The sequence below is a fragment of the Gavialis gangeticus genome, unplaced genomic scaffold, assembly GCF_001723915.1.
Source record: "Gavialis gangeticus isolate Ggan-Ray unplaced genomic scaffold, GavGan_comp1, whole genome shotgun sequence".
In the NCBI taxonomy this organism is placed as follows: Eukaryota; Metazoa; Chordata; order Crocodylia; family Gavialidae; genus Gavialis; species Gavialis gangeticus.
This window is the reverse complement of record NW_017729027.1, coordinates 37,835,491-37,845,880: the sequence shown is the minus strand read 5'-3', so window position 1 is coordinate 37,845,880 and position 10,390 is coordinate 37,835,491. Positions and strand designations below refer to the sequence as shown.

The window sequence follows — 10,390 nt, the reverse complement described above, 5'->3', positions numbered from 1 at the left end:
ATGTAGTAGTGGGGAGAGAAAGGGTGCATGGGGAGACCCACAGAATATATTTTGGAGGGAGTACAGGGGAGACCATGCAGCCTGCTCCCCGCCCTTCCCCCCATTCCTCTTCTTACCTTCAGCTCTGGCTGTGGCTCCAGCCCTGACCCGGCTGGCCCGAGAGTTGCCACTGCTGCTGCTGACTGCCCCAGAGCCAGAAATGTAGCCAAGAAGGCAAACGAGGAGGGGCATGGCGGGTGGGGAAAATAGTAGGGATAGGCAGGCAGGCACAGGCCCAGGCATGGGGTGAGGAGGGAGGCTGGGGGGCAGGCATCAGAGGGCAAAGGGTAGGTTTTTGTCCCCTTGCCCCCTGCTACTGCTTTGAGGGAGGCAAAATTTTAAGAACAGAGTCTCCAATAATTAATTCGTGGAAAACTAGAAAAAAAATATAATTTTCTATCTAGAGAATCTAATTATTGAGGATGGTCTTACATACAAAGTCACCTTGGATTTGTGTAAATATGGTATGAAAAAGAAGCCCAAGATAAACGGAATCCTTTATTACATGAAAGCTTTGTGTCACTAACATCTCTTCTACGTAGTATCAGGACAGTGCAAAAAATACGAAGTACAACTGACATACAGAATTTATATCCAGTACCTTGTGACTGGTGCACGTACCTGTGTAATGACTCAAATACTGCAGTACCAAGATAAACAGCTGCTAATTAGCCAGATATTCTAAAGAGAGCGGTTGTTAAAACCTCTAATTAATCTGCCTAGTTAATTTCTGTTTAAAGGAGGTACAAACCTCTACTCCTGCTGCTGCCAACAGCCATCGGATCGATTCCATTCTACCTCTTCCATTAGTATAGTGCAGTTTTGGTTTTCCAGACATTGTTTCAGTTTTCTTGTTTCCTGGCAGATTCAATGAATAAGAATAATTAAATACTTTCTAAAAAGAAGTATTTAAACATTTCAAGAAATGAAATGTTTTGACACTTGCCTACCAGTCTAGTAACTATTTGCTAAGTGCCCTTGATGGGATACAACTGAAGAAGGGAATCATGTAATCAGTAGTCATGACCAAAATTCTGGGTTTACCCCAAGTAGGTCCTCCTTGGCCTCAATGGAGTAAACATGTTTACACCAACATGTCTACCTAAGGTCCACACTGGGAAGCATTGCAGCGAAACTCCCTCCATGCAGTCTACCAGGCCAGCTTGAGACAGTATCCTTCAGAACAGATGTAATGTAGTCACCTTCATGCACTCTTTCAGTAGATGGAGTTTATTAGCACATGATCAGTGACACACTCAGGTGGCTACATACAATCTGCTTTGGAGGATAATTTGTGTATAAGGCTAGTATGACATGCTGCACTGTAGCACTCTCTTGAGCATAGTCCTGAAATGGTGGAGACCTTACATTGAACGGGAGAACGTGGAGTCATTTTAAAAGTGGTAACTGATTAGGAGGAAGAAGAGAACAAGTAACTTTGCCCCTAAAGTCATATAGATGGCTATGATGTAGAAGTGGCTTTCTAGATCATAGAAATATTCCAGGAGACAAAAATCAATATAGCCTTAAATGCTGGCTAGAGCAGATCTGTAGGATACATATGGATAAACCATTTGGTCCCTCAGGGCCCAGCTGATGGCTAATCCCCTGGTGGGATGTAAATAGCCAGTCTTAGCCACCCAACCTACTAGTATTTGACAACCCAGGGTGATACGCACCCACTGGGCCATGGCACCTTTTTGTCATGTCCTATGACCATGCATCAGTCCACTCTTCTTCCATTTCTGTTGCCCAGGAAAGGACAGTTGTCTGTCTGGTCCCCATTGTAGAAAATAATAGAAAGTTAGGGTTGGAAGGGATCTCAGGAGGTTATCTAGGCCAACTGCCTGCTCAAAGCAGGACCATCCTCAACTAGATCATCCCAGCCAAAGTTTTGTGTAGCCAGGTTTTGAAAACCTCCAAGGAGAAGCTTCCACCACCTCCCTGGGTAACCTGTTCCAGTGCTTTATTACCCCCTCCTCCTCCCCCCCGCCCCAGTGAGAAAATTCTTCCTAATATCTAACCTAAACTTCCCTTGCTGCAACTTGAGACCATTGCTCCTTGTTCTGTCATCTGCCACCACTGAGAACAGTCTAGCTCAGGGGTGGGCAATTATTTCAGGTGGAGGGCTGCGTACTGAGTTTTGGCAAGCCATTGAAGGCTGCATGACAGGCAGCCAGGAACAGATAACTATTAATTTTCTAAATTTTTTAGGGGCCCTGCATGCCGGATAAAATGGCCTGGCGGGCCACATCTGGTCCTTGGGCTGCATTTTGCCCACCCCTGGTCTAGCTCCATTCTCTTTCGAACCCCCCCTTGAGGTAGTTGAAGGCTGCTTTTAAGTCCCCTCTCAGTCTCCTGTTCTCTAGACTAAGTAAGCTCAGTACCCTCAGTCTTTCCTCGTAAGTCAAGTGCCTCAGCCCCCTCACCATTTTTGTCATCCTCCACTGGCCTCTCTCCAATTTGTCCACATCCTTTCTGTAGTGTGGGGCCCAAAACCGAACACAATGTATCTACTACTCCACCCAGCTTGGTGTCATCTTTAAAAGCTACACTGAATATTTGAGATTGCTATGTTGCTGTGTCTTCTCAAGCATGCTTTTATCTCCCTTTCTTTCTAGGTATTTCAGATATCAGAAAAGGGCAGAACCAGCAATACATTCAGTAGCTCCTGGTTTGGCAAAAGGCTTCATATCAGAAATATACTCATCACCTCTCCAAAGATGCTATGAAAAGGATTTGCTGGTATTTTTTTATCCCTTTATTATCAATTTCTACGTCTGAAAGCTGCCATATTTTTAAGAATTAAGATCTCAAACCACCATTCATAAAACACATACTTCTTGGGCATCTGCCTGCCCATCTAGCTACCTCAATGTGTGAACATCAGCCAAAGCGTCAATTTTAAAGTATATAGACATCATATGCAGGGCCTATTCCAATTTCAAGAGCAATGATTAGGCCTTAACAGAGTTCTGCCTCTGTTATAAGCCTCCATAGATCCAATTTTTAGGGTCTAAAAAACAACTTGATCTCAATGGGATTTATGAGAGCAGGTCGGTGCCCACAGAACCTCAATTTATCATGTTACCCAGCAGCATACTGAAGCAGAGGAGACCATGCCTCTGGGCGCCAGTCTGGGGAGGCACTGGCTGGGCCCCCCAGTGGGTACTCAGTCCCCCGGCAGCACTTCTGGTTTCACTGCCAGCATTTCCAGGCTTGGCAATCGGCCGTAGGGGGCTGCCTCCCTGCTTGGTGATCGGCTGCAGATGGGGGCGGGGGGTGGGAGGAGGGTGCAAATGTAGGCATTGGGCCATGGGCACCAGAGGGCTATGGTATGTCACTGATGTTGCGACAGAAGAGTGATTGGGTTCTTGATGAAACCACCAGCTTTAAGGTAGCAAGGGCAAACTCAAGCCACTGTATACAGCATTAACAGATTATTTAATGATTACAGACTAGGTTTGTTTGTCTGTGGAATGGGTTTTGCAACAACTTTTCAGTACCTTATCAATGGGAGCCATCATAATCAGAGAGGTATTAGTTAGGAGAGCATTAATAAAGAGAATTTGTATCAAGGTGGAGGGTGCATTCTGCATTATTGGCTTTTCCTACTTCACCCTCTTCACTTGCTGCTGCCCTCAAGCATTCCCAAAGGAATTACAAGCGCAGTCACCAGGGCTAGGGACAGACAGCATTTTTACATGTGTTTCTGATGCAGTGCTGGGTGCTTTCAATTAGTGAGCCACGCTAATTAAAAGCACCCCCACATCACATGCATCAGCGCCACAGCGCATCCCCATGCTGACGAAATGGTGGTGGTGTGCTGTGAACAAAAGCACACTGAACATTTTTATTTCAAAGTGCACCACTGCCATTTTTTCAGCACAGAGATGTGCTGTGCCACGGAGACGTATGAAGTCTGAGGCTGCCAGAGCGCATTAGTTTACATGCTCCAGCAGACTCCATGTCTATTCACTTGTAAACGGTTCAATCTCTGCAGGTTAGATGGACCTGCAAAGATTGAGTCGATTCAGCCTCAGGCTTTTTGAATTTCTTTACGTAGCTTAGGGGAGCAGATCCTACTCCACCTATTAAGTGCCTAAAATCTATGTAGGTACCTAAAGGTGATTCTGACTCAACTCCGCTTGAGTCTCCAAAAAACATTAACATGTGTTAACCTCCTGCTCAGCCATTGCTTTTTGTGGCTACTGCTCTGTTTGGTAAAAAAGGCAATACCACTCTTCCTCTAGTTTGGGAGAAAGGCCTGGCTTCATAGATTTCATAGATTTCTAGGGCTGGAAGGGACCTATTAAATACTTGAGTCCTACCCCCTGCTCTAGGCAGGAAAGAGCACTGGGGTTAAGTAACCTCTGGCTTAGGCAACTAGTGCTAGGAAATGATTTACAGTGGCATACTGCAACTCCTTTCCCTGGCATTTCCCCACAGGCCAGCTTGGGTGACTTCCTGCTCAGTTTACTGGTTGCGAGTATCCTATTCCAAGGGGATACTTCTCTCCATGCATTGTACTGGGAGACTAGGCACCTAAACTGAAAGCTGTAGATTCCTCAAGGTTGTAGGCTGCCCAGATCCTTCAGTGGATCTAGCTCTGAGTTTTGCCTGAGTAAATACTACAGCATTTGATCCTTTGACCCCCCCTACTCCCATTCTCACAGATTTCCCTCTTTTTATTCCCCTTTTGTCTTATTTCCTTGCCACTTCCTTTCTTTCCTAAATGTCTCCCTGCAGTCCCTTACTGCTTCTTTCCCCTTTAGTCCAATGCCCTTGGCTTGGCTGTTCTCCATTCTCTTCCATTCCACCCCAGCACTCGTAAAGCCTCAAAGTGCAGCAAACTGAAGCTTCTAGAAAACGAACCACACTTATTTGCTGGATTTTGTCCTTCCCATGCCTCCAGCTGCTTAAGTCAAAAAGCAATTAATAAAAGCTTTCCAAGAGCTTGTTAGATTTCTCTCCCATCTTTGGGTGGGGGGGGAGTGGGAGGTGGGAGAGGTGGGGATTGGAATTAACACTGTAAAGCACAAGAATGCCATCACTCAGCTGGCTGCTTCACTCAAAACAGCTGGGGAGGGGAGCAGCAGGGGGGAAATTTGAGAAGAAAAGAAACATCTGTTCCAACACAAGCTGAACTTAGCCAGTTCAGTTCCTTGCAGAGGAATCAGCTCAAGAATGAGCCTGTTTGCTTAGGAAAGGCTTGGACCACAGGGGAATTATGCAAGATGGCCTGGGGTTGCACTTCTCAGTGCCTGATTCAGGCCAAGTGTTCAGTCCCAGCTTATGAGCGCAGGGCACTGCAGTGAATCGGGAGCTATACAGTTCAGAAGGATACTTCATTTTAGAACACTGACTTATGCAATAATAGTGGAGCCCTTTGTTAAGCTACCTTTGCCTTCCTAATAATGATACTAGACACCATTTTTGTATTTTGAAAATCTTGTATTTCCTTTCCATTCTTAAATTGGATTTCCTGTGATTTGACCTCTCTTGCCAGATGGCAGCAATAAGGCTTTTGGTCTTCTCATTTAACCAACAAATATAGGTGCTGGTCCTGCAACAAGCTCCAAACAAGGCAGACCTTCAATGGAGTCCAATGCAGGCATCCTCCTATTTACTGCGAGAGGCAGCACTCAAAGTAGTTTCCTACTGCCATGCCAAGTTCCTTCAAAGCTACACAGAGCAGTTCCATCCCTTAGCATGTAGCCCCCACTACAGCAAATCTGAGTCAACCCAGAGACAATGAGCCAGTCATCAGGCAGGCACCAGCTTGTGGCCCTGGCCCCTGTTGGGACTGAAGCCAAGTTATCTTGGATTGAAAAGCTGTGACTCTGCCATCTGAGCTAGAACTAACACCCTAATAAGATTTTAAGTAACTTATTCCTAGAGATTTACAAACATTAACTACAAGTGGTGATGAAACCTTAAACTCTCGATGGCTATGACTAAGAACTGGAGCCAAACTCTTCTCAGCCCTGGGCTAACTCTTAGTGAACTCACCAGGAGGTAAGAGTACTCAGTTCACCCGTCACCACTGCTGCCAAACACAGGAGATGTGGGACCTGATTCTGAATGGTTGCAAAGAGGTTAGTTTCTCAACCACCTCGATCCAGACTTTTGCTTTCATGGTAGATATAGTAACGTGCAGGCATCTCATGGCAGTGACAGACCCTGGTGTGGAGGACCCCAAGTATGCTGCCTCTCCCCTCAAGTCACTCTTCCTACTCAGAATTTCACCAGTGAGGTCCCCTGAGGGCTTTCAAACCTTGACGATTCATGAGCAGGCACAAGCGACCAACCCAGAGCAATCTCTGATGCATTCCCAGGTTTGGAGCATGCTTGCAGGCAGAGAGTCCTGGCACCATGGCATAGCCAAATCCTCAGTTACTTCACACAGATCAAGTACTGCCATTAGGCCACAGATCCTAGGGCACAGAAGTGAAATCTAATGCAGTTGCACAGTCCCAGGCATGTCAGGAGTGGGGGATTCCTAACGGAGAAGGGGTAAATAACACACAGTCCTGTTATCTGCATAGAATAAACTGTACTGAAGTTAGACTAACTTGAGCCACACGCTTATCAGGTAGGACCTACCCAAGTCATGGCAAGACAACAGGTTTTTTGCAGCCCACTTGTGGCACTCAGAGCCGATTTCACAAGTGGCCCTGCTCCTCACTACTGATTGGCAGAGGGAGACTTCACTCAGTATACTTCACTACCTCTTTCCTTGTCCTGCCCCTCACTGCTGATCAGTGAGGGTGCCTTCACTCAGTTTACCTTACAACTGCTTTTTTGTTTGTTTGTTTGATTTAATAGGAAATCATAGCCAACGTTGGATTTCCCAGCAATCGTGGACAATGCTGTTTTTTACAGTTTCCATGAAATCCACAAAATCATGATTTAGGTAGGGTCCCTACATGAAGGCAGAAGGAGAGAAGTCCACTCTGATGTAGGTCCAGGTTCACAGACGTAATCGTGCATCTATTTGTTTGTATGCCTGCTTATTCCTCCTCTGAGCTTGTGACAGGGAAGCAGACAGTTCTTTGATCTTAGAGGCCGCCACAGTCTTAGGGCTCCCTACTACCCGCAGTAGTGGGCCGTGCCCATAGCTAAGCCAACAGGATGGTCATTTACATTGCAGCAAGCATAAGGAGCAAGAAAGCAGTGTAGTTCATACACCCCTCTGCTCCAGACTTCACAGTTAAGTAAAAACAGTCAAAAAGCCTGAGGCTGAATCAATTCAATCTTAGCAGGTTAGTCTAAGATACACAGATGGAATGGGTAAGTAAGTGAACAGACATTCACTTGTGATTCTGGAAATTCAGCCACATGTCTGCAGTGGCCCAAGCCAGAAGCCGGGGAGCACTAGATCAGGCCTCCCCGCTCAGCTGGAACAGGTAGGTTGGGCCAAGTCTAGCCCACACACGCCCTCTGAGAGGAGGTTTGCAGGGGAAGTACAAAGCATTCGGGAATGCTGGGGACTGAGAGTTAACTTGAATCTAGAGGGAGTCTGGGACAGAAGTTCAATAAACCAATTGAACCTAAATCAGTTAAGTCTGATACTTCAGCTAGGGAAATAAATTACACATAATCTGGTATAAGTGATCAAAAACTGGTTCAAATTTGTAACTCAACAGAAGTTCAGTGCATATAAACTGCTTTCAAAATAGCGAAAACCAGTTTAAGATACGCCTGAATGGACATAGTATCAAACCTAACTGATTTAGGTTAAATCAATGTATTGAACTTCTATGCCAGATCCCTTTGGGTTCAAGTTAAGTTACAGTCCCCCAACATGCCAGGATGCTTTGCACCTCCCCTGCAAACCCCACCCTTGCAGGGTGGGTGGGCTAGCCATGGCCCAAACTGTCTGTGGGCTAGCCATGGCCCAGCAGAGCAAGGAGGCATGCTCTAGTGCCCCTTGGCTTCTGGCCTGGGCCACTGCAAACATGTGGCTGTATTTCTGGAATCAAAAGTGAATGTCTCTTCACTTGCTTATCATTTCAATCTATGCATCTTAGACTAACATGCAAAGATTGAATTGATTCTGCCTCAGGGTTTTTCACTGTCTGTGCTCAGGTTTATTATAAACTGGTTTTGGCCATTTTGAAAGTGGTTTATGCGCATGGACCTTCTATTGTGTTACAGATTTTAACTGGTTTCTAATCACTTCTACCAGTTTATGTGTACGTTCTGTCCCTAGCCTATCTGTCACAATCCAGTCCACATATACATGATCCAGCAGGATTATAGAAAAAAGGCCATTTATGGCCTGGTTGCCTTAAATGAGAGGTGCTGGACATCTCTTTGGATCAGACTTTTAAGCATGTGACTTTCAAAACTGGTATTCTAAAACAATACTTCAGCTTGGGGCAGGGGGTTGGGGAGGAGGTGGAACTGAGAGCAAATGTAAAACCTCCATCAAACTTCACATGGAAGTGACAGTGGCATAGATGTACAAAGATCTGCTCCTGGCTATTATTTGACTGAATCGCTGTTCTTCCCTGAAACATGTAAGAGTGAACATATGACAGAGAGAGAGATTTTGTTTCCAAGGACAGGAACAGAAAAGAAAGAAGGTAGTGCACATCCTGGTGAAAAGGACTGGTAGACATAAGTAGTGGTCATAATACTTGATCAGGGCTGGATTTTTCTCTGGAGATTTCTCTGTGTGATTTGGCCAGGCTAGGGTCAGGTTTGGTCTTGAAGCCTGCAGTCTGCTGGAAAAAACAGGAAAGACTTGTTTTTATCTGAGCAGTATTTTGTTCTGGAGATTTTTTTATGTATAGGGCTTGGTTTTAGTCATGAAGTCTGAGTCTGCTGGAAGTAGCAGGAAGGACTCAATTCAGAAATCAGAGCAGGGTTTTTCTCTGGAGTGTCTCTGCTGATTGCACAATCAGGGCTAATTTTGGCCCAAAAGTTTCAGCTGTGCTGGCTGTAGTATTTCAGGAAGATCTGCAGTGAACAGAAGAAACTCACCTGGTCTGTTTTGATTAGGCAAAGTTTTGCTCTGAGGGCCCAAGAAACAATAGCAAGGGACAGAAATCCCCTCAGAGACAGGGGTAGCCAAAAACTTGTATGTGGATGCACTTGTGGGGAATGACATTTAAAAAAAATCTCCCCACATAATGAATGCCATCTCTTGCAGTGGCAAGGACTTGATCCTGACTTGGAGTATGTCAGCTCTCAGGGAGGGAGGCTGTAGAACTAGCCCTGCAGGCTAGGATCAGATTCTCTGATTGCAGATGCGGTCACAAAGCAGGTCAAGTTTACTCTGGAGCTGGGAAAGAATCCCTCTTTGGATGTCTTGAAAGTTGTGACCCTGAGTCCTGACCCAGAAGAGGAGAATGCTGAAAGGTTTCCTGGGGAGTGTGGGAACCCTAGCAGGGAGATCCCAGCAGAGCAGGGGGGAGACTCAGAGGAGGACCTTGAAGTGTTGGTGGTACCAGTGAAGAAAGATGCAGAGCTGTTGCAGCAGAAACAAAATTGCTCTGGTGAATGCATGGACAAATCAGGGACTAAGATAAAAATGAGACACTGGCTGTAGCCAAGTAGTTCAAGATGATTTGAAAGTTTATCATGATAATTCATGAGAATGGGACCTTTTTGGATATGGGAAGGGGATGGAAAGACCCAGATGTCACCTTTACCTAACTGGTCTGGCAAGAATGAAGAAATGTTTTCTCAGAAAGCATCAGACTGCAGGAGAACCTGGAACCAGATGGGGAGCAAAGACCTGTGCTTCAGGGTCACCAGCAGGTATTTGCTGACAAGCAAGAGCCTGTGTATGAAATCATCACATGTCAAAATGTTTAAATGTATTTTGAATACATGTTGTGATGTCAAAATATTTAGGTGTAATTTGAGAACAAGTTACAATACCGAGGACACCAGGTTATGTAGGAGCAAATACACTCTGGCACACTAGGGGTGTATCCAGATGAGTGCTGCAATGTAGTATGTGGTGCTTCAGACCTGTCTGCGCATAGGTAGTGGAAGGGGGGGCTACCGGGGCTCAGCCCCCCCAAAAACAGGGCAGCAGGTATGTCCGCAGGGCAACCCAGCCGCCAGCTGCTGCAGCAGGGGAGGGGCACGCACACTCAGATGCATATGCAGTCAGGATCACAGCCCTGATGTGTGGCTGCCCAGCATGGCAGGCAAGTTTCAGTTTATTTTGTGAAGGGGAAGGGGCTTGATGAGCACAGACTGAGACCCCTAAATTGTGGATGAGAGTGGGGCGGGGGTAGGGGTGAATGGCGCCCTGTCAGGGTAGGCCAGTGGGGCAGTTGGAGCCTGGCGGCACATCTAGGGGCATGGGGGGGTGGGGGAAGGTGGGGAG

General features: G+C 46.1%; 1 protein-coding gene across 4 annotated transcripts in view; it reads right to left on the bottom strand.

The window, feature by feature from the left end:
* Positions 1-10,390, bottom strand: part of LOC109300007 (glutathione S-transferase-like) — a 196,886-nt gene that overhangs the window by 19,900 nt on the left and 166,596 nt on the right. For 2 of the 4 annotated variants that reach the window (XM_019520589.1, XM_019520590.1), the window contains one exon: positions 791-897. In XM_019520589.1, coding sequence (XP_019376134.1) covers positions 791-877 — 87 coding nt within the window. In that variant the 5' untranslated portion in view covers positions 878-897. Of the gene's footprint in view, positions 1-790; positions 898-10,390 lie in introns of those variants that run through there. The other 2 variants (XM_019520586.1, XM_019520587.1) reach the window with 2 other exon arrangements.